General features: G+C 42.5%; 1 protein-coding gene across 10 annotated transcripts in view; it reads right to left on the minus strand.

Annotated features, from left to right (window-relative positions):
- The window catches only part of LOC101920172 (sodium/potassium/calcium exchanger 3), a 280,196-nt gene that overhangs the window by 97,102 nt on the left and 158,479 nt on the right, over positions 1 to 24,615 (minus strand). Inside the window, exons 16-17 of one of the 10 annotated variants that reach the window (XM_055816646.1) lie at positions 13,037 to 13,102; positions 1,397 to 11,994 (exon numbers count right to left, since the gene is read on the minus strand). The exons of the other annotated variants lie outside the window; for them this stretch is intronic. Of the exons in view, the coding sequence (XP_055672621.1) occupies positions 11,845 to 11,994; positions 13,037 to 13,102 (216 nt within the window). The 3' untranslated portion in view covers positions 1,397 to 11,844. Of the gene's footprint in view, positions 1 to 1,396; positions 11,995 to 13,036; positions 13,103 to 24,615 lie in introns of those variants that run through there. 10 annotated transcript variants of the gene reach the window in all.

Here is a 24,615-nt window from a genome sequence, read left to right on the forward strand (position 1 = left end):
CTAGGTGAGCCAGGGGAGGCAGAGGTGTAGGAAGGGTAGGGGCCCTTGAAACTTGTGCAACATACCTGAGGAACAATGAGTCGGTCTGCTCATCTTTTTGTTCTAGTGAAATCCCGATTTACCAGTGTACGAGTTCCTGCTGCCATGCTTATGCCGTGGTTGTAGGCAGAAGTGAACTTCACCCTGTGGGGCTGCTTGCCACACACCTGTGTCAGCAACCAGATAAACCACGGACTGAAGAGAAGCACCAGTCCTGCCCTCCTGCATGTCCCCGCTGGCTGAAGCTCTGACACATGCACTAGCAACAGGAGCACCTGAACCATTGCCAAGCCTTACCAAGGGATTTCAGATTGCACAGGACTTCCAAGAGACAGCAAAAAAATCCCCCAAACACCCAAAACCCAAACAAGAATCTTCCCAGTTTGGTTTCCATCTTGAAAACAAATAGTAACATGAAGATGAACATCTGTCATTCCTTTAGTCATGTCTGACAATTACTGCCTGGATTATGGGCCTACTAATGATTCTCAGCTTTACAAGGTGAGACAATAAGGTCAATCAAACTACTCCTCAAGGGAACATTAAGTAAAATCTGTCCCTAAAATCTTCAATGCATGGCAAAGTTCACTGCATACCAGATCACCTCTTAGGTATGTGGATCATCGCTACTAGCGTGTTTGCGCACCATTTACATAACAGATAAAATGCATACTTGTGAAGCCAGGGTAAGAACCCAGTCAGAGAAGTTTGGGCCTATCTCTCCCACTCTCCCTGATAAAGGGATGCAGTATTTCTCTACTGGGAAGAAACACCATTCATCAGGATGGGGAGAGTGGCATAAACCATCTAGCATTCAGGCAAACTTCCATGTAAATGCAACCCTTGCAAAGCCTGCCAGTATCCTAATCACACAACCACCAGCTTTTTGTTGGTGATGTTATTACTCTTCTTTGCACTTGCTCTCCATGGGTGCTGAATAATTACAAATCATACTTTGTGTCCTTTGTTTCTGTCATCCATTAAAACCCCCATACCCTTAAGAACAAAGTTATTCCACAAACATCTTACTTTGCCTTTTTTCAAGAATTCACTGCAGTTCAAGTTCTGTGCTTGCTCGTTTGACCTAAGCATTGTGTAATTTCTCAATACAATTTTGAAATACAGAAATGTATGTTACACTCAAGAGGTTTTAACTCATCAGTCAAAATTACTGAAAGAAAAGGATTGTTTCTGAGAACCTAGGATGAACAACTCTGCTGAGCTCTGTGCTGACAGAACATGGAAGCTCTCTTTATGCAAATCTTGAGCATTACATAAACCTTTATAAACAACTGATGCAGTACTTTAGGCAATCAGCCTTTATCTTCCAACTCTTTCTTTTCTAATCTCAAAATACAGGCTTCCAGTCCCTGCCCACACCCCCAGTGAACTCCAGAGGTTGTAAAATGACTCCATCATTGCTCCTGTATTTCCCAACAAGCCCTATTGTAATTCACACCCATAGCAATGGCATGCTATATTCTTCTACAGTGGAGATCTACCGGTCTACCTGAAACCAAAGCAACGCAGTAGAAATTGGGCAGTATTGCATTTGTGAGTGGTGGGACCATTTAACTGCAGGATTTCAGGGCAGAGATCCTTGCCTGCTGTAAACAGTAACCACCCTGTCATAAAGCTGGGACAATGTCAGCTTCACCCAAGCATTTGCTAGTGTATGACATCCGTTTTGAAGAGAGATCTTCACATTTAACCAGCGCCATTTACTGTTAAAGGGAGGCGGGGAAAACTAGGCAAAGGAAGATCACTTACGAAAAATTAACCCCCCTAAAAAATAATAATAAAAAATAATCTATTTGTTAGTATCTCATGAAATGTGAATTTCAAATGGTACCTTGTGACGGTGATATTACAAACACTAGAGCGCAATGAGTATTTGCTATTTATATATTTCTGCTCTCAGAGATCGAGAGGCGAGCACTGCAGAAGCATCTTTGGGTCTCTCAGCATTCCTCAGCTTCTCTGCTGAGTTACAAGAGTTGTAATGATGCAGTAAGTTACAAGAAGCGTCTGAGAAGGTCTCACCACTTTTTGTGGCCACTCAAAGGGATGCTACAATGCTTTTAATGCTTAGTTTGCTTGCTCCCTGATTCAGGAAAACCTGGCCCTAGCTTTAGGTGGGGACTGAAATTAGGTCCCTAAATCTTCTGCCAGCATGGGAAAATGTTTTCTTGAACCAGGGATTCAGTTTAATGTATGATAAATAAATAAATAAAATGTATAAATACTTAAGTGCAGAATTTCCTGACCTCCTTAATGTCTCACACATGCTTTTTTCTTTTTCGAAGCTGTCTTCATGTTCAGAAAATGCAGCTGGAATTTCAAATGACTAACAGCAATTACAATTAGAAATCTTACTGAATGTACAAAGATAGGCTGTTAAAGCTTTTGACTCGCTACATTATAGATATGCAACTGCCATGCACCACTCACAATACCTTGCTAATACAATGTGGAAACAAATAAAAACTAGTAACCATCTCTTGCATTTATAAATAGATGTTATAAGACTATCTTGAATACTGGTACAGTTAGCATCTTAGCAGTTGCCATGATGGGGCTTTATTACTGTGCAGCTGGCAGCTGGTTGCCACAGGGCTTCATTGTGACAACAGTGGACATATTAGGTAAAGTGTGTGTGTGTGTATATATATGTTGCTTGAATATAAATCTATGCTCATACATTTTACAAAAATTAACACCAAAAATCTGCCAATGGATTATATTAACTTATGACTGAGTCCCTCAGTAGAACTAGTACAGTATAGTATAGTCTGGCTTCACAAAGCTTAAAAGGCCCAAGTCAGATCTATAACCACTTAATCAGATCAGTTCTATCTGTTATATAACAAGCGGCTTTGCATAACTGGGACTGAGCAGGGCTCTATCCATTTCATTCATTTTGAGGCCGCTTACGATATAAAGTATCCTCATACATGCAAATTTCTCTTTGAAGAGTCTATTTAAAAAGACCTCCTATGAAAAGCCCTTCCATGTGCTGTGCAATGACTGGTTATTTCAACAGTTTGGGGTATTTTAAAGGCAGACAGTAGGCTTACACTGTTTTGGAGTGCATTGCTTTGAGATCGGTGTGCCAAGCAAAATCTCCTTGCATTTCTCCCATCAATTTACGGCACGAAAAGTTACATCCTACTCCTGCTAGCCTGTTGCACAAATTCTGAGTTAAGCAGGATATGGGTCAGCCTTCAAAACCAGAGGGACTCAGCTTACAAGACAGACAGTGTAAGCAAAATCCTGCATCCCTGCAACACAAGGAGAAAGATAAAATCTTAAGGAAACAAGCAGGTGTCTATTGGGTGTACAGGGATGTCTGCTTTTGAAAAAGATTTCACAGCACACCCCAGCATATCTCATCTCTATCATCAGAAGTCCTCCTGCGCACAGCATCTTAGGTCCCAGAGAGACATGCCCTCCCAAAACAGATGTGCTCCCAGAAGTCACTGCCCACTGCACTGCTTAAACTCCCGATGTTCTGGCATTGATCAGCACGCAATCAGACAAGCAGCTCTGCCAGTCAGATAAGCTTCCGCAAACAGGTAAGGGTGTTTGCTGCAGAGGATGGACAAGGGTCACCACCTCTTTCTTCATCTGGCACAGCTGCAGCCAGAGCACATCTGTTTACACACACTTGCCCTTGATGGTGGGATGGGAGCATGCACGCTGTGTCTGTAGATAGCATGAGAAAACTCAAGCCTTCTTCATTTAAATGGTCACAAACTACGGTATTGCAGGGTTTACCTTCACTTGCTTTCCTCCAGCCTCATTCCCCTTTTCCCTTACCAGACAGCTTAGTTCTCATTATTTTAGCATTTGCTAAGAAAATAACAAGATGCAGGTCTCAGGCTGTAACAGCCAGGAAGGAGGTCTGCCTTCTGCTAGGGACTGCGTTTGAATTCTATAGCCACAGTGTGGCATCTTACTTGTCCATCCTATAGAAAATGAACCCTTTCTCAACAAAGGCTGTCCTCACTGAAGTGAAGTCAAGAAGTGACATGCATGCTAATACAGGACCAGGTCCTGCAAAGTGTCTTTCATTGCCATAGTCTTGCCAAAAGTAGTTATTCCTGTTTACACACAAGTTGCACCAGGACCCAAAAGTCAGGATGTAAAAGCATGTTTTTGTAATACAGCTTTCAACTTAATTTCAAGTGCTGTCTCAAGAGCAGTCAACAGCATCAGAGGGTCCTGGATGTGGCCCTTCACACTTCACTGCCTTTATGCCTACAGATGCAGCTGCACAAAGCTGGGACAAGGGAGAGAACTACTGCTGTGGTACCTTAGCCCAAAGTTTGCAATGGAAAATTCTTTTTTCTATCTCCTCCAAAAGCAAACTGGATCTTCAAATTCAAAAGACTCTGCCCAAGCCCTGTGAACATTTCAGAAATGCAAGAACACCAAATGAATTAACCAGAATATGGCAGGCAGAGGAACTGCCCAGCTCTCCTTTTTGTGCTGGCAGGAGCTGCTGAGAACATGAGAGGGGCACCCTGCCACTGGTGGGCATTGTTAACAAACCCGCTGGATGCCTGCCCACAAGCGCAGCAGAAATGACACTGCACAACCCCATCAGCAGACTGCCCCAGGTTTGGGCTTGATGCCAAGCCCTTCTACCTCGGTTAGAAAACCTTGCTTTTAATCTCAGGGAGCTCAGCATCAGGTCCTGTTTGCACAGAGCTACTAACACAGGCTACTGCTTTCTAGAGATGCATACAGGAAAGACACCTCAAGGCAAAAATCCATGACAGCAAATCTACTTTCCTAAATAGCATCAGTATCAAAAACCTCAGTAGCTGACTCCCAGTGACAGTTTATAAAACTTACACAGTCTTCTAAAATGTCAATTCCTTTATTTTAAACCAAAGCACATTCGTTACAGGCTCTCATCAGTCTCATCTGCTCACTGATCACACAGGATTCTGCCCGCAGCCTCAGATGGGAACATTTTGCTGCAGTTGCTACCCATGAGAGCGCCCGCTCTCAGACGGCATGTGCTGCATTTGTTGGGCGCTTAAATAAACCCTGGTGATGCCAAAGAGCTGAATTCATTCAACCAAATTCCTCAGCAAAACTCTTAAGCATGTGCTTAGCTTTCGATACACAGACCTCTGCATGACAAGGTACACGCCTCAAGTTAAGCGAGGGCTCTGGTACCTTCTGAACTTGCAACTTCGGCGCCTGCCTGAGCACAGCCTGCCCGAGCATGCCAGGACTTGAATCAGGCCAGGGAAGAGGTGCAGATGCCCCTGGCCCCTTGAGCTGGGGTGGGTATTACCCAGGAACAGCAGGCAGCATGCTGCACTCCCCTGCATTGGGAGCAGCTCTCTGGGCAACTCTAAGAGCCTGCAGTAGCTGGGCTCAGAAGCACACCCCAGCTGAACCACACTGGCAGAGGGCAGCTGGTCTGTGGGTACCCTGACATCCCCTCCCTGCAGCACACCACAGCCAGTGGGCACAGCTGTGCCGGCCAGAACGAGAGCTGCCCCCAGCACAGCTTTCTCAGGAGCCACACCAGCCACAGGAACTGCAGGCTGCCAGAGGACATGAATGCTATTTTGGCCTTCAAAATGGTTTCCCCTTCAAAACTTTGAAATTCCAAAGCTCAGTAAATGATGGTGATTGTACGGTAGCCATGTAGCTGTACACTGAGGGTACCGCTTTTTGACAGGAATTATTAGAACAAGCATCCTTCAGAGATGGGGTGGTTTGCTACACAGGGGACTGCTTTACTGAAATGACCCTACCAGTCATACGTAGATCTCACTGGATGAGTGCAGAAGTCTTTAGTTTTCATTCGTAATGGCAGAGTTAGATATCCCTATGATTACTAAAACTTGCTTATATGATGGGCCTCTCTCTCCACAAAACACTTCTGCAATTAACTCCTCCTGCAACCAAACGTCCATTTCTATGTGCACGGTGTGAATGGAGCGCTTGTTTCCTCACCTGCTCCAGCACCTGTCAGCCAGGAGACAACACTGACCACAATTAAGGTAAGACTTAGACCTATGCGAGATCTATGTTTCTTCTATGAAAAAGGAGCAAGTATCATTCCAAGCTAGCAGGCAGCAACTGGTAACCAAGGCTGGGGGTGGGTGGGCAGGGGGTGTACCAGCAGTCCCCTCCTCTCATTAAAGCATGAGAGAGACAAAATGTCCAGCAACAGAGATTACTATTCTGCTAATCCAAACTGCTTGCTTCGCTTGCCAGGCATGCTGATGGAAAACCTCAGAGACAATCACTCAGCGTTTGAGCAGGTCTATCGTCAAGCACAACCATCCTCATAGGTTCAGGCATCCAATGTTACGTTTTCCCTGGCAGTAAAAAGACTATGTTAAATTGTTGCTGTAAAATTATCACATTGACTTTTAGCACCGTTCAAATCCTACCTGGCAGATGAAGGCTATATTGACAAGATTTCTGTTACGTTGTTTTGATGCGGAAGGTTTAAAATCTGTTCTGCAAGGCTACTAGAAAAAGTAAAATAAACCCTCTACCTAAAATATACCACAAAAAAGACATTTTAACTATATAAATACATTATTAAATCTGTTACTTTAAAAAAATTATGCTTTTTTTAGAAGCTTTCCTGAAATTAGATGCTTCTGCCCAAACTTGGATAACTCGGCCCAGATCTCAGGCTGTTTCAGGGTGGTGAACAATAGATTTCACAGCCAAATTATATCCCCTGGTGCACAATGAACCAAACTGCCATCACTTCCCGTATTGCTTTCCCATGAATAAAGAAAACTTCCAAAAGGCATGGATTTGTCCACACCTCAGATTGATTGTGGAAATTCAGCCAAACAAGTCAGAGCAGATTGGGTGGAAGCAGATAGATTTATGAAATATGCTTCAGATTTGAGGCCACCAGGTGCTAACAGAATATTCATGTGAATTCCCCTTAAAGATGCCTAGTTGTGTTAATAGTTATTCATTTATCTATTCAGGTAAGACAATAAAAAGTTCATTCATCTTTAAAAAACAAAGTACCACAGTCCTTTTCAGGATTTACTGCTGCAAACATGTACACTGACCCTACAAATCAATCATCAGGGGTTTGCCATAGATTTCAATAGAGGTCAACTTTCACTCAAGTCAGTGAACACTGAGAACTCCCTAACTTCAACTCCAAGCCTTGCATTATACTTGGTACATCCATTCAACACACTCAAAATCTGCAGTTCCTTAAATTTGGAGTGGCTGAAGTCTTCCAAATATGCAAACTTCAAGCATTTTCCTCAAAAGCATGGCTTTAAACTGATTCACTTAAAGCTGTACAAACCTAATATGGATGTTCCTATCTGGATTTATGTGTATTTTAGACTAAATTACCGTGGCTACTGATCAAGTGAAACTTCATGGATACAGGGCAGATTTAAATCCAGCTAAATACGGTGTCCACTGAGGTTGATTTTCAAAGTATGTATTTAAACAAGTTTAAAGCTCCAGTGGTGTAACTTTGAAATAGATAAACCTTATGCTGTTGCATCTCTGTGAGCTTTATTTGAAAGGATTAGGGCTCCTACAAAATCTTGATGTAAGAAACATTTGTCAATCACCAGAAAGTTATGGGTTTCTAGAAAATTATCCAATTATATTCAATCAACGTTTTATTTCACAAGTATTAATACGGTTATTTGGAAAGGCATATTAAAATTCCTGTTCTGACAGCAGGATATTTAATGTTACCCTCAGGTTGCTTCACCTGCACTGAATGTTGTTTTTCTGAAACTAGATTGCTGTCCTACCTCATTTGTTTTGTCAAGAAAAAGCCAGTCACACATTTATCTGAATCTTAAGAACGAGCATTTGTTTTCACAAGCACTAGTATCACAAATCCAAAGCATGCTAATCAATTGATTTCAATGACACAGCTGAAGACAGAAAGCTGAAAACAAAACAGGCAAGTAGCATCACAGGAAAAAACCTGAATTATACCGGTCAAAATCTCCTGCTATGCACACATTTCAGGTTGGTGTTCCCGTCAATCTACCAAAAAATGCAGCACATTAAAAAAAAAGAAAAAAAAAAAAAGACAAGTATAAAATTGACCTTTGGTAGGGAGAAAAGTAGTTTTTCTAACACATCTAACACGAGGACCTCCTCGTATCATATCCTATCCTACCACTCTGCCTTTGAACTGCTGTCAAACGAAGGCCATCCACATGTCAAGCGGAGTTGAAACTAGCAAGGGATCACATATTTAAGTCAAAGTCAGAGCTGCACTGAAGTGCTCTCCACTGAGGAAAAGGCTCTTTAATCTCCCTTTGAAATACTCATTAAGAACTGTCTGAAACCACTAGGAATGGAAACAAAAAAGTTGACTGGTCCAAAGACCCAACCAGCCCCAGACATGACATGGTGACCCTTCCTTTCAGAACAGTAAAACCATAAATGAATCACAGTCATATTAAAAAAACCCAGCCCAACCTGGCTTCACCCCTGGTTTCCCCCAGCCTCCCAAACCCTGGGCCTCTCCACTCCCTCCTGCCCCACAGCCAGCTGCCCCTGACCACCCCACTGCTCCGGTCCCAAGCCCCAGCCCCACCACAGCTCTGTCCCATCCCATACCTCCAGGGGCTCTGCCAGCTCAGCCGCCCTCGACAGGCTCCTGTGACCCCACATCCCACTGATGGCCCATGGCTTGGGCAGCAATGGGCACTGCAGAGCTTCTCACCAAGAAAATGGAGAGAGGCACTGGCAGTCCCCCCTGCACAGCTGGCAGCTTCCAGAATCTAACTCTGAGAGGATAGAACCACTCAGACTCGGTCCTCTGCTTGGCTCAAAAAGTAAAGTATTGATATGCACTGCATTTGAACATAATGCAAGCTTTGGAGATGTTGTACAGGAAGGATGCTAAAAACTGCTCAATTTTTTTTGCTTGGGGACTTTTCCACAGGCTTTGATTATGCTAACAAACTGGAGGGGCTCGCTTGTTTGGAGACAAAACCAAGAATGCACACATTCAGTTGGTCTATCCTGTTCCAAACCAGGTCTGCACTGGTTGATTTGGTTGCAAATTGTAAGCACACCTCGCTGAAACTGCCAACATAGGAAGTGCTTACCAATTCATATATGGCACAGATAACAGCAGTTCAACGTACCTTTTGCTTCTGCTTAGAACAAACAACTTGCAGAACATTCTTGCACAACACACAAGTGTCAGAACAAGGTATTTCAGGTTTTACACACAAAGTTATGACATATTACAGTAATTAATGCACACCAATAGGAAAAGTTCCTAAAAAAAAAAAAACTCATGCAGTTTTTGTGCCATGGGATAGGTAATGGCTATTTCGTAGAAATAGATCCAACTGGCTCCATTGGAGCAGCAGTATAAATATTCAAAATAGAAGTAATAATAGGCTCTGATGTAAAATTCCTTTTTTTTCCTTCCCCAAATCTGTCCCTTCTGTCAGCAAGGAAACATTCTGCTTAGGAGCAACTGCATCATCTTGCTACAAGAGCATAGCTGTGTGTTTGTGGGGTGGCTTTTAGTGAAGCGTGCCACATTGTTGCTAACATTGTTTGATTTAAGGAAGTATTTTAGGCCTTTTAGTGGTTATTATTATTATTAATCTCATTAACAACCACAACAAAAAAGAAATGACAGCAACCAAAAAACAACAGGGAAGTACAGTGGGCTTCCTAATACAAGAGGACTTCCAGCAGGCGTAGTTATGAGAAGGCTGCTCAAACAATAGGCTGCATAGATCAAGTAGCAACACAATCGTTTTCCAGAATGAGGGCACAGGCATGTCATTGACTCTCTCAACTGCCTGTCCCTGGACCCTTCCTTCTTCTTGCCAGGGATCCACAAGCACACTTTGTTAAGCGAGGCCAGTGGTACACGGCTTTTTCCGCTGGACTTCCTTGACACACACAGTGCAACAGCTGCCAGTGCCTCCACACATTTAGTGTAACAGAGAAAGGAAATCAAGTGCTGAGCTGAGTGGAAACCACAGGGTATAAATAGTTTGATTTTGCCCAAAGAAAAACTGAAAAAAATCACTTCCAAAAGTGCAAATGAAATAAAACCTGGCTTTTTGTCTGTGAATGGGTTTGGAGTTTTTTTCTTAGTGTTTTGGGGTTTTTTTCCAGTTGGAGGGGTTTTTTTTCCTGCTATAGTTTACGGTTTGGTGTTTTGGCTTTTCTTCCTTTCTTTTACTTAGAGTTTGCTGTGCCTTTACTACCAATCTTTGCCACTGTTTGTACCATAGACAAAAACATTCACCTAGCTGGTAGCATCTTAATACATTTCATAGTAGAACATATACAAGAAAAAGGAAAAAAAAACATACCAAATGAAACAGAAGTGATCAGTGGTTAAAGTAAATACAACAGCCAGCACTGGCAAAAATCCACAGTATCAATACATACAAATGAAGCTGTGATGGTGTTTCTCATGGGGTGGAATCTGCCTGCATATTAATACAGTATTATACAAAATCTAGCAGGATATTGGAACAATGAATAGCTAAACTTTCACAATAACTTAAGATCTGTGAGCGAGTCTGCATTGAAGATATTCCACATTTTAAAAAGTGCCATCTCTCTCTGTGTCTTCCTCCCAAAGAAGGGGTGATGAATCCACATGATCTGTTATCAGGTAAGTTCAACTGCTTAAGAAGACAAATATCTGACCAGGTCCAGTGTATTCTTTAAAGAATGGCAAATTATGACTTCAGTAACTAGGTCTGTGCAAAATACGCCTCCTTCCTTTTAAAGAAACCAGTGTCTGTAACTCATTTAGAAAAGTTCCAATGCATACTTATGTCCTTCTCAGAATGAATAAGACATGAACTGTTGAATCCCCCCAAAAAAAGAAATCTGACGAAGCAGAGAAAGTTCTGACCTTCCATTTTCATGTGCAGGCCACTAAAAATCAGGACACCTCCTTGATAGCCCTCCTGGGCTGGCGATCAAACTATTGCTTGGAAATACCATAAACATCCTAGAAATAAAACTCCAACATTAGTAGTAAAACGGTAGTAGTGTTTACCCTTTGAATCCACGTTTACCTTACATTCCTCATCACACCTGTACAAGATTATTTACAGTAAAAAGTCATCATCTGTTGCCTTGACAATCTTCTTTTAATATGCAGTAAATCCATTCATATGCCAAGTACCTTGAATTGTATTCCCATATTACACTGCCCTGTGACCTTTGAATCGTTACAGGAGACCCAGAAGAAGATGCAAGAGAAGATGTTGATCTCTGGCAATTAAAAAACCCCAAACAACAAAAATACAACAAAAAAACCCCCCAAACCCCAAAAGAAAAACAAAACTAAAACAAACAAACAAACCCAAACAAAAAAACAGCCAAAAAATTTCCCATGATTCTCCTTGAAAATCAGCCCCTGTACGATGCACCCTCTTCTGCATTGTAGCAATAGTCTTAAGTCATAAATTAATTAGTCTTCCATCAAATAACTTAAAAAAAGAAGGAACTGTAGCAGACCAGTTTTGCCTGGCTTGACGCCAGTTAGCAGCCAGTTCATCTAGAGTCCCAGTCACACTGTTCAAAAACTGAGCTACGAAATCACATGAATGTTGAAAAAAATAATCTTCACATCAACGTAGGATTTTTCCAGGTTGTGGGGTTCAGGGAGAGGGCAGACCTAGATGGGGCCATGGGTCCTACGAACAGTGAACAGGATATACGTCACGACTTGGAGGTGCACCGCATTCAGGAGATGCCAGCCGTGGTTTGTATTGCACAGGTAAGAAGGAAGTTCCTCCTGACAGTCTGCCACCTGCATTAGTGATCTCTGCACATTGGCAAGTTCACAAAAGTGAAAACATTGAATTCTGTCATGATGGAGAAACACAGGAAGATGCCGTAAAGGGAAAGGCACACACACCCTAGCTTCTTATCCAGTTTCCATTTGTTCATGTGGACGCCAAAAACCTACAATAAACACAGAGTAAGCCACCACAGCAGGAACATTTTGAATAAAGTGGTAAATCCCCTTCTCAATTACAGGAGCATGATGATGACTGTCCCCTTACTGATCAAGGTCACCTGGAAGCAATCACAATGGAAGTGTGCAACAAGTGAGCTGAAGACCATAGCTGAAGTAAATCAGAGTAGCCCTTTCACAAGTCATTGAAGCCACACTGACTTACATCACCTCAAGTGCTGGCCCTGAGGTTTTAAGTTTCAGCAATTAATTTTGTTTTGGCAAGAGCAATCACATTTAATTCAATCAGGAATGTTCTTCAAGGCCAGACTCTTTTTTTCTTCACTCAAAATGCTTCATGTGACCCTCTGCATCCCAATCTAGAGCCATACAGTCTAAAGCTGTGCTTGACTTTGCTAAGTTTGCTCTCACAGAAACCACTTGAAAGATTAAAGTCTTGTTTATGTGGGAATTGTGTTGGTGTGCAACACACAGGAGGACTCCCTATAGTGTCGTCTCAAGATTTGGAAGATGTAACATAAATCTGCTTCTCCCTGTCATTTCCAGTCTGCTATGCTGGACTTGGACAGGTCAGGGAATGTGAGACACCAATTTCAGTAGAAAAACTGTCATGTCCAGGCATTATTTGTTCTGGTCTGTGTTGTATTTCAGAAGGTTCCTACAGCAGGCCAAAGCAAACTGTACAAACTATACAGCATTTTGTCTACCTGTCCAACAGGAGAACAGATCTCATCATACATCAAGGGATCTGCTTCAACGCTAGCATGAAAAATAACTGATAATTACTAATGTATCTCCCAGGCTCCTCCCATGAAAAATATACAAACATGAAAGCCATCTCGTGACACTGATAGCTTCTGCCAAGTGCCAGATTAAGGTCTTGGGAAGTTTACAATAGGAGTGACCATTCCTATCCCTTAACAACAGACTACAACCACTGTTACAGCTGTAGGTGAGAAAGGAACAAATGAAGAAAACATCTATAAAATCACTCTTTTGGAAACGAAGAACAAAAGACTATATACATACTGTGACAAAAACAGATGCCAGCAGGAGACCAACAGAATAGATAAGTCCTCTGCTGTTTAATCGAATCTGTAAAAGAAGGAAGTTTATAAAACCGTGTCACAATTCCAAGCAACAATATTTCTCTCTGATGGTAATTCTGTAATCCTAAACTGCTGAGTTGCTGAATGCTGGCTCACAAGCTGTAAATGCCAAGTCAGACCATTACATCACAGATTATTTTGCCTACTCCCTACTGCCAAAGAAGGAGTATTATTGGAGCAGTGCCCTTAGGACCTGGCAACATTTCAAACAGTTCCACCCCTACATGGGCTTTGTCATCCTTTATACTGTTATATCATAAAATTTTCTTCTTGCTAATTAACTCCTGTGTGAGTCCCGTAAGAACAAACAGGGGAAAGGTAATTTTGCATTCAGTCACCAATTAATGTTTCACAATGGGGGAAAATAAACAAGGACAGACACAAACACATTTCTTCCCTACTTTTACTCAACCTGGTGTAGGGAACAAGTCAGTAATCTCACAGTCTGAACCTCAGCTGCTGAAAACCATCAATATCAATGCATCATGGCACACTAGCACAGGCTAAACATTATTTAGCACTGAGGCAAAGAAGGCAGAGAGACAACTTATGCCTGCAGGGCTCTGTAGAGATATCACTACTAACATACCCAGGCGCATCACAGGCTCTGATGTAGCCATCAACATGGCAGAGCCACAATTACATCCACTGTGCAAGCGGAGAACCAAGATACAGGTCCTCACAGCTGTGGAGCTATTTAAGTGTCATTTTTAGAGGCTCTGGAGTCTAACCAAAGGCACTCACCTGCACCTTTAAGCCCTAAATACATTTAAAAATGTGGTTCTATGTGACATAAACCTAAAGCTATATAGGAAGGCTACAGGGAGTAAAGCCACCTCTCCAATTCTGTTCCTCAGCTAGCATCTCTCTTCCCCTCAGTTGCCCATTCTTCTCTTGGGGAGCTTAATTATTGTCCCTTTGGGCATTTCATATGATCTTCTCAAAGAGTATGACCTGCAGTACTGTCAAGAGAGCACTCAGATGGAGAGCCCCAAGGCATTTCTGCAGTTTACTGCATGAAGGAGACTTCCTTGAAGGGAAGGTTGGCTTCTCCAGGGAAGAACAAGGCAGCTGGAAGCTGTGGGGTGGGTGCCATGGGCACCCACACAACTGAATTGTAAATCTTTAGACCACCTAATATCAAATATTATCTTAAGGCCACTATAAGGTAACACAACATTGTATTCCTCCCTGCACCTTCTGTGCAATGAAACCCTCATGAAGTTGAGTTTCAACTGAGTCACCAAAACTAATTACTATTTAAAATAGTAACTGACTATTTAAGTTTCCTGGAAGAGATCAATCTTAGCAAGAAGTTATGTACAAATATTCAAGGATGCTTTAGAAAAGGACATTGCTGTTGTTTGCCTAACAGACCTTGATTTTGTGCAGTGCAGGTGTGTTTCCAGTCACACCACTCTGCTACTGAGGTCAAACAGCAAAACTAAATGCAGTGATCTTCCTTAAACAGGCTGGTATCCAATTCTTAATTGCTCAGCTTGCTCTACATTTGTATACAAGGAAAAGCAAAAACATTAGTCCATTCCTGCAGACAAGGATCTGCAGACAAGAAAAAGTTCCCAGAATGCAAGTTCTTCCACCTTAAACAACACTTTTTTTTTTTTTTTTAACAGTTGGATTTATTTCTTGGTTTTTAAACTGGTTTTAGTCCAATAAACATCTCAAACTAGATTTCTGTGCTACAATGTTTTTTTTTCAATGGTCAACACAGAAAACAACAGTACATAGTGTATCACTGGCCACTTTTAGTGCTCGCATCCTTCCAGTTAAGACTATAAAGAAGCCCATTTGCAAGAGAAGTGGGCATTGCTATTGTTGACAAGCATCACTACAATTTCATGAATGCAAGACTGCTGAGGCACTTGTATCATTTTGCATCACAGTCAGGAAAAACTTTTCATCCAAACATTGCTCCCAAATCCAGAGTAATGACTGAGCTTCATTCCCCCAAGACAACAGAGGGGAAAGTCTGACTTCCAGAGTCAAGAAAAGGATAATCAGTTCTGACATTCTGCAAACCTGAACCTGCAATGATCTACACACAATCATGATCCTCTGTGCAAATGTACATTGGACACAAGGTCAAGCATACTGCAAAAAGACAGTCCTGGAAAGATTTCTCTTTTCTCCCGCACATGCTCAAGATTCAGCATGATGATGCATTACTGTACTTCTAATAAACCATAACGAGCACGAATAGGTCCTGCAGAGCTACTGTACACTGGAATTATTATAGTATTTGTACTCACAAGTGTCCCACCAATTTGTAGAGCTCTGCTGCTGCCTGAGATTTGCTTTTATCTTCATGTCTGTTAAAATCCTGGCTTACAAAAATTGCACATTTTCCTTTTTTACTGATTACTTGCCATCATAAAAAAGGCTACGGCCATGATGATCATTGGTTCATAAAGGTATCACAGGATTTCTTTAAGATACAAGCTGTAAGTGTGTGTATGTACAGTGGGACCATTATATTCCTATGGCCATTACATGTAAAATACAATATTCTCACTAGACTGACTGTCCAAAAAAATGAAGGATTTTGTTTCAGAATGTGAAAGCCAATTTTGGGACTGTCTGCATAACTAAAAGTGAAAAATGGAATGATCCTACTGTTAATGTAAACCACAGGTTGTAAGGGGCGGACAGGAGGAAGTGCATTTTTGCGCTATGGAAGAAGTCTCTAATGTCACTGCAGCTTCTACCACCAGTCCTGAGCAAATCTCAAAGTTTTGCTGAAACAAGAGCTGCTCTTGGGATAAGAGACAACTTCAAGTTCTGACCCAGAAGACCTTTTTCTTTGATACCCTGCAGTGTATTTCCTCTAAGAAACCAGGACAAGCTAATGTGAGGGCTCTGTGCACACATTACTGCTCCCTGTAGAGACAGACTGGTCAACTGCACTCAATTCACACCCAGGCAACCACTCGTCTCCTCCCGAGTGGTCCATACATGACAGCTAACCTGGATTTCCATTTTAGTTAATCTAAAATGCAAAAATCCCCAAAACTAACTTTGCTTAACTAAAATGCAAATTGAAAGCCACCTTCCCTGCTATCTAAATGAGCAGCAGCTGGCTTGGAAAGGCAGATACTATTTTACAATAAATTCCTGTCTGGGTTTTGGTCAGGAATTCTGTTTGACCAGTGCCAAAATCTGTAAAAACTGTCAGTATAAAATACATAAATCAGAAAGGAATCTACAGGAAAAGGAAGCAAATGAAGCAGCTGGAATTATTTTAGCATGGAAAATGTCTGAATTCAGCCTAAAGTGCAGATGCTGCTTCTCAGTTACATCATTAGCCTCCATAAAACCAGAAGACATTTGGAAACACCATTCTAAAGACATCGGTGTCCAATTTGCTGAGGACAGTGCTTCCAAAAAGAGGTGTTTGGGGCAGATTTCTTTGGACTATCTGCAAGGCTCCTCTTTAGAGGTCATTCAGGGGAGCAAAAGTTGCTATTAAGTATTATTCAAAAGTAGAAAGTGTATGCCAATCATTTATGACAGCTTTACCAATGTAGCAGTAACACGTCACACTGATCCCACACAGGCAAAGCAAACGTGGCAACCCCTTCAGGAGTATGAGCAACAATTTTCCCTCACAGAGCAATTGCATTAGGACACTTGAGCTTCACGTCAGGTTAACAGTTCTCAACTCAGGCTTAACAAGCAATGTTCCTGGCCTGGGATCTAGCTCAGCTCCCACTGTTGAGCAAAGCAATCAGCTAATTAACCTAAATAACAAGAACTTTCCTTTAAGAGGCTTCACTATTCCCATAGAAAGCAAATTCCTGGGAGGAGTGAATGGGTGTTTTCTAATGCAGTTTTCACTTTTCAGCGCTTTTTGCTCCACAAAAAATCGGACCATTTATTAGGGTCATCATCTAATACCTCACTCTGCCATTGGGCAGCAGGATTAAAACCCTTCCATGTAGATAGCAAAGGGTGGTTTCCTCAGGTGACCAAATACTAGCTGTGGAATGCGCTCTGTCAGGAAGCTTATTTGGTTGAACTGGATACATATCACACCTGGACTTTCTGGAAGAAAAAGCACAACTCTTTGGGTAAAAAGCCCTGTTGGAGAGCTCAAAACACTATATAAGCTGTGCAGACCTCCAGATGTTTCCACAGTGGCTTCAGGAGGTAATGTGGGCATGGCATCTCTCTGCCACACCGTGCAGCAGGTGGAAAAGGGACAGAAGAGGACAAATATGACAGGTGAGAAGGGCTACAAAACAATGAGAAGCAAATGAAAACCAACAGAAAAATCAGTTGGAACAAACTGACATTGATGTAAGCCTGTCCCCAAAGCAGATTTGCCCTGGGATGGCTCAGACAGGGATTCCATAGATGGGTGCTGGCCTTAATTCCAGATGCACTAGAACTGGCAGTATACATGCTGTCGAGTTACAATATGTGCCCACAAATAGTCCAAATAATTTGGCTTGCTGCTTACGCACATAGCAGCTCTGCATGGTGCATGCAGGGAGTCCAGCTGTGCAGGATGCATTGCTTTTCTGGCACATGCAGTAAGTCTGACCTCACTAGACTTGCACATGTGGAGAATGGCATACATTCAGGCACTGTGCCCAGGGTCTCCGAGTTATTTAAGACAGCCCTGGAGCAAGCTGATTTACAGCAGTAAGAAACCTCCCACGCTGTATATAAAATTCCTGTTTAAGCCTGTTGCCCAGACACCTCTTACTGTAAAGGTTTCTTGGACTAATACAGTCCAAATTGAGATTCTTGTGGACTTCATAGCTCACATTGAGGAGAGAATGAAAGCTGTCTGGGTTCATTCTGGTCCAAAATGCAATGGTAGTCTGGCCTTTGAGGGATGTTTTTTGCTAAATATTCTCACTCCAACAAAGAAAGGTCTCCTCAGAACTAGATGAAACTCACTGCAAAGCATTTGAGGGGCTGCAGCCTGAGGATTTGGAGATATGTTCTCCAGTAAAATATATACCTTATACCGGTGGTATGAGGGGTTTCCAGTGTCAGATCATCCAGCAGCAACCTCCCTGATGCACAGGTCACATTAAAACATTCCCCATTTACCATTGCTAAAGGACGTAGGCTTGAGCAAATAGCCCACCTTGTTTCGAGTATGAGCACATATTCCTTTCTATCAAATCTGCTACTGGGCACGGAGGTATTTAATTTTTGCATTAAAAATAACCAGGGGACCACTGCCAAAGCTCTTGGCTAGCCTTTGCCTAGCTCTGGAAATGGTTCTCTGAAAATATAACAGAAACCCCCAAATATTAACGAAAACAAGAACACTTCATTCTAGCAAAAACTGCTATTACTTATCTATTGCCAAAAAAAGAGAATATACAATTTCAAAGGAGACCGTTTCAGATTTGCTCTAAGTCACGGTATTGCACTAGCTGGTGCATAGCAGGGGCTGCTCATCAGAACAAAAAGGCAGGTGTAACAGCTTCCTGCTGTTTTATCCTATCTGACAATGCTAAAGGCTTTCCTACAATCCCCTCATGTTTGGCCCAAATCTACGCTACAGCCATTCTGTGCACAAGCAATAGCTAGAATTACAAAAGCCACACAAGAAGTAGGCATGCTGCTTTTTAAACCTTCTCTCCAGCTCTGGTAGCCTTTCAACATCTTCTAATCTAATGTCCACCCATCTATTAAAAAAAGTAATCATACAGAACCATGAATTGTTTTATACAGTACTGTTAGTGGTTCTGAGATAGTTAAACCTGAACTAGGCTGAATAGCCACTGTTCACTTGTTTCTCTCATTGTAGTTCTCCACTTGCCTAAAGGATTCTTTCTTTTTCTGCATTTGATTTTGGACTACCTGCTGCTGCTTCACAAATTTCCCATAAGGCTACAGCTCTGGAAATACAGTTTTAATCAACAAACTATTCCCTCTTCTCTGATTATCACTGTACCCTGCCCTATTTCTTCTTGTAACTTCTAACTGTGAGCACAGGAGCTCAGAAGATTCTGAAATTTGGTACAAAAGCTTAAGAAAAATCTCTCCTCGATCTGTCAAATTAGGGTAGAAATCAGTCATGCAGCCTTCTCACGAGACAATTGGAATTTCCTGCAAGTGGCAATGGAATAGCTTTTCTCAGAGTACATGACAATGTGTAAATTCAGGGAAAACAAAGCTAGCAAAACATTCAAAACTCACAGTAAGGGAGAAGATAATTTCAGTTTATAGCAAAGAGCAGAAAAAGGGCCTTAGCCCAGTGATAATTTTTTTCCACATAATTACAGAAGGAAAAGCTCAGTTCTCTGTTCATTTAAGAATAGGAAATGCTTCTTCCCCAGGAGAAAACCGTCTGCAGACGAAGCCCTCCCTCATTCTGCAAGAAGGAAAAATCAACGTTCCCAAATTCTCCTTTGAGGTTTGGCTTGTATCTAGCAGTTAAAGCAAGCCAGAACACTCTGTTTTGACCGATCACACAAGGATGGTTTGCAAGTTCAAAATCTACTTTGTCTGAAATTGAAAGGAGGCTATCTCTCTTCTTCTTGTGTAGCAAATGCAAAGATGCTACCACCCCAGCTCCAGCTATTCACACACAGCTCCTGAAGGCAGTAAGTAACCAAGGCTGAAGCTAAACACCAGAGGAAAAACAATGGGAATAAAATAAAAGTTATTCCAATCTTCAGTTCTTTTCTGGCAGTTGCTGAAGGGAAAACAAGGAGCTATTGCCAAAACCCAAACTGGTTTTGCTCCAGGATCCAAACATGACAGAAATTACCTCATTCAGGAATATTAGAAGGACTCTGCTATGTTTCCAGTCCCTTGGCTGAAAAAGCTGCAGTCCTCTGTCTGTTTGGGGATCCTCTTCCTGCAGTGTCCTTGCCTGGCAGTGGAAATTCAGTGTAAATCCTGCATTCCCCAGGTCTCACCATGAGACAGCGGTCTCAAAAAACTGGAACTTAAAAAATCTGCTGCATTCCTGCATGTTTCAATGGAATTTCCTTCTTGGACTTTTTTTGAGACTCCTAAAAAAACATCCTTGGTTTGCTCTGCATTGCAAAATTCACTTTGCAGAGGGTACACACACAAGACAGAGTGCTGCACATAGACACTCAAAGTATTAAGCAAGAAATGCAGGAGTTATGGTTGACGAGAATTCCTGTATTGTTATGAGCTTTGGAAGGGACCAGACATTCTTGCTCTAGACACTTTTGTTCCACTATAGTACAATGATCCCAGTCTCCCTGCCATGAAACAAGGGAGCAAATGCACTCAATACACACAAACTATTCCAGGAAGCTGGAGGGACTAGTTAGCTTCAGCATGTACCTGCTCCTATGCTCATCCATAGGTTTTTGGGATCAGCCAATAAATTAATCCATTAATACCTGCCAAGCTGCATACTGCTGCTGCAGTGATACCACCAATCATGCTGCAGATGCTAAGGTGAGAGCTGTAAAGAGTCTGGTACCCCAGAGCAGGAGGAGTAATGTCTGCAGAAGTGAAGGGTAACGCTGTGGGAAGCAGAAGAGTAACCAGCCTGTTGCTATCCTTGACCTTAATGTTTGCCCCAATGACTGACAGATCCATTGAAGCTATCCTCCCTCTTCCCCTCAGAAGATTTAAGGTGGTCTATATGAAGATAACTGGGCCAGAATGGGGCAAGGAACAGATACACAGTTGTTGGCTATGAGAAGATGGAAACCCACCTTTGTCCTAATGTCGTAAGATTCATCATGGTGCCTTGGAATTAAAACAGTGAATAGCAAACTGGTCAGTGAGTAGCAAAGTAGTGATGCTTGCCATCTCCTGTGTTTCCCCTGTGTCTGCTTACCTCTGGATTCTCTGATATCTAACAAGGCTTATGCTAATTTTAATCCTTCTCTCTCTAGCTGCCTGTTTGCATGAAAGGAATGTAGCATCTCTAAGACGTCAAACTTACTGTCAAATTTTGCTGAAACTGGCTGAAGTTACCAGGCAGAGGAATGATGGATAGACATGATTATACTCCCAAAGGCTGATGTGAACAAATGAACCTGGCTGTTTATGCTTAACATTCCTCTTCTCTAAAATACTCCTGGCTGATGTCTGGTTTACAGCTTCACATCCAAAAAAAAGATCCCAGAGGGAAGCAACTGGATGGAAGACATGGAGCAAATATCTTTTCATTCTGGATTTGCCAGGGCTACTGGGGAAGGATGCTTACAGGATCACAGTGTCAGCAACGTGTCCAGGACTCAGAGCTGGAAGAGATGAGAAAGTGAACTCTTTCAGAGGTCCCTCTAGGTCCAGAGGGATGCTGCTTTTTCTCCAAAAGTCCTGCTGACATGCTGGTGTAGCTGCGGTTGATAGCAAAAGGCCAGAGCTGCAGCAGGAGGGTGGCCAAGTGAATTCTAGTGGAGAAGCTCCAGTGGGAAGCACAGAGGAATTCACAGTTAGTGTCTGGACATTAATGGGTACCCAGAAACAACAAGGACTCTTAAAGTAATAAACATATAGTTGGGTTAGAGGCTAGACATAGAAACAGAAAGGGTCTGATGTGGAAGCTGTTTGATGTTGACTAGATCTGCCTTTTGATGGGAAAAGCATCAGTGGCCTGGCCCAAATCAAGAACTGTGGGACTGACGACTGAGTTGAAGGCAAGGGGTGAGGGCAGAGGAAGGCCTTTTCTTCTCTGCACCAACACTAACATCTTCCTGGAGAAGCATGAGATGGAGCATTTTCTGGCTTGGGTTTGGACTGATTCCAGTCAGCACTGGAAGGAAAAGAAAAAAAATCCAGTATAGCACATTGATGATGTCACTGAGACAAACCTGGTTCATGGTTAACAGGCGCATACAGGTGAGGCAGGGTGAATGATATCAGAGATCAGTGCCCTGAAGCATGGCCTTGCAAAGCCCTGCCTGGTGTGCCAGCTTCCTACATCACATCATGGGGGTGCAGTCCCCCTGTTCAGGCTGTGACTGTGACTGCCCTGCAATGTCCATCTGTGGTATACCCACATCCTACCGGAAAATGTTTCATTTACAGTAGGAAGACAGAAGAAGAGGAACTTTCTTCTCTAGAACAGGTGACATGCTTCCAAGATGTAGCCGGAGAAGCAAAAGATGGAATTCCATTCCTCTTTCGTAACAAGAAAGGAAGAATAAAATAAAAATAAGCTGAAACATCCATTTGCAACGGACCTGGGAAAGGGGCAGTCAGAAGTGGGAGAGGCACTTAATCAAAATGATTGTGATTTAGTAACCCAGCACCAGGATGTGTCTCAAGAGATTCACAGTCCATTTCCAGTTCTGCCACTTCCCTATTGTGCAACCTCCAGCAAGTCCATTAGTCTCTCTTTGACAGGTCCCCTCTTGCTCTTTCCCCATCTTATCTATTAGATTACAAGCTGTATTTTTCCTCCTCGGGCACTATCTCATAGAGTGAACTTGTTTAAACAAGAAGTCCTGATTCTGCATGGGGCTTTCTGTGGTTGCTGCCAGGCTTATGACAAAACTAGGCAGTAACTGGGACCTTGCGGGATGATGCTTTCAATGTACTGATGTCTCACATCCAGCCACAAGCTTGCAGGCTGCCTCTCATCCAAAGCTCTCTGCTTACCTCAAATCATAATGCACCATCTGTAAAATGGGCTTTGAAACACCCACCTGCCCTTAGGGAGTTTAAGGAGGGTTCAAACACAAGCTCATCCTTCAAAGGGGGCTACAGCAGCTGAAAGTGCCATTAGCAATGATACTGCTCTTCACATTCAGAATGAAACCCCATACATCTCCTTCTGGTTGGGAGCAGCTGCTTGGCTGGTTAGTGTGTGAAGCCACTTTACCACATAAGCAAGTTCAGAATGTGCATAATCACAGGACAACATGCTGCCACATGCATGTACACACCACAGCACAAAAGGAAAGGAAAAGGTAGCAGACCCTCTTCTCTATTTCTGCACAGAAACATGCCGGAATTCTTTACATCAGCATTAACCTGGACCAAAATCTGGCCACAGGGGATTCTGACTCAGGCAGCCTGGAACAAGAGATGCACACAGATTTTACAGAGTATGATATTAGCGAAATATCATACTCTGCAGAAAGCCCTGAGTGTTTAGACTTCCAGAAAAATAAGGCTGGAGGGAAGGGGGCTTCTAGGAGGCTCTTCTGCATAAAACTTAACTTTCAAATCACACAGTATACTTTTTTTGGCTTACACAAAAGCTACTACTGCCTCAAAAGCTTGCTTATTAAAAGGCATTTAGGTTTTACTTTCATCAAATGCTTAACTTTGCCACAGTCCTCTTATATTAAACGTTCTGAGGAGGCAGTAATGGTTTTGGATGGCTACACAAAAGTAATCATGGTCAAGCAAGCTTTTTTTGTCTTTTACAAAATCTCTCTTTCCCTCTATACACAAGACAGGGGCATTACAATGGCTTTGAGGAGTTCCTCTTTTGGAGGAGGTGCTACAAAGACAAATTTGAATCTTGCCAAATACCAAAGGAGGAGTACTAAATTGTGACTATTAGCTCAGAAATTATCTATTGCTTCTGATTCAGGGTCACATTTAAGGGACAATCTGGTTGGCTCGATCCTGTGAACCCCCACCCAGCGAGCAGGCCTTGCTCGTGCAAGCAGCCCAAGCTCAGCCCCATGGACCACCTCAGGGAACAGCAGCTCATTGTCTTCTGCCCCTGACGACCTACATGCCAGGGTCCCCGAGTAACAAACAGCACCTTGCAGCTCTTAATGCTGTCACCAGGCTATACCTGACCCAGCTAACTCTAGCTTTTTCTGGCAACTTAGTAATACTTGAGCAATTAATTTTTAGTAATGAGGGGATGGAGGGGAGGGGGGACTTGTTTTGTTTTGAAGTCCAGTTATCCAAGGATTTGGAGAGAAATCCAGGAACTGCAAGTGAAACCTGAGGAAACTCTCTTTGCTAATTGTGGGGCTTTTTCCAAGACTGCCTTTTCTAACCATGTGATCACACTGCACAATGAACATTTTGGGTGTGCAAAACAGTAGTGACATTGTTATACCCCCATGAAAGCTGGCTGCTTCTGTTCAGACACTTGTTTTTATCCTTTTCCACAAAAACATAGATGAGCTAAAGATAAGATGCTCATTAAAGAAAGGGATTTTATTCCTACAGCATTGCTCCTTTTGTCACTCCTATATTCAAGAAGAGAGAAGATCCAAGGAAACACAGGCTGGTCAGCCTGACCTTGATCCCTGGGAAGGTGATGGAGCATATCATCCTGGGAACCACTTCTAAACACACGAAGGACAAGAAGGTGATTGCGAGTAGACATATAGATTCATGAAGGGGAAACCATGTTTACCAGCCTGATAGCCTTCTATGACAAGGTGGACTTCTTGGATGAGGGGAGAGCAACAGATGTTTATGCTGACTTTAGCAAGGCTTTTGACACTGTATCTCAAACATCCTCAAAGACAAACAGAGGAAGAACAGACTAAAGTAGACAGTGGAGTGGACTGATAATTGGCGAAACCACTGCACTCAAAGTCC

Source organism: Falco peregrinus, chromosome 11, assembly GCF_023634155.1.
Source record: "Falco peregrinus isolate bFalPer1 chromosome 11, bFalPer1.pri, whole genome shotgun sequence".
Taxonomy (NCBI): domain Eukaryota; kingdom Metazoa; phylum Chordata; class Aves; order Falconiformes; family Falconidae; genus Falco; species Falco peregrinus.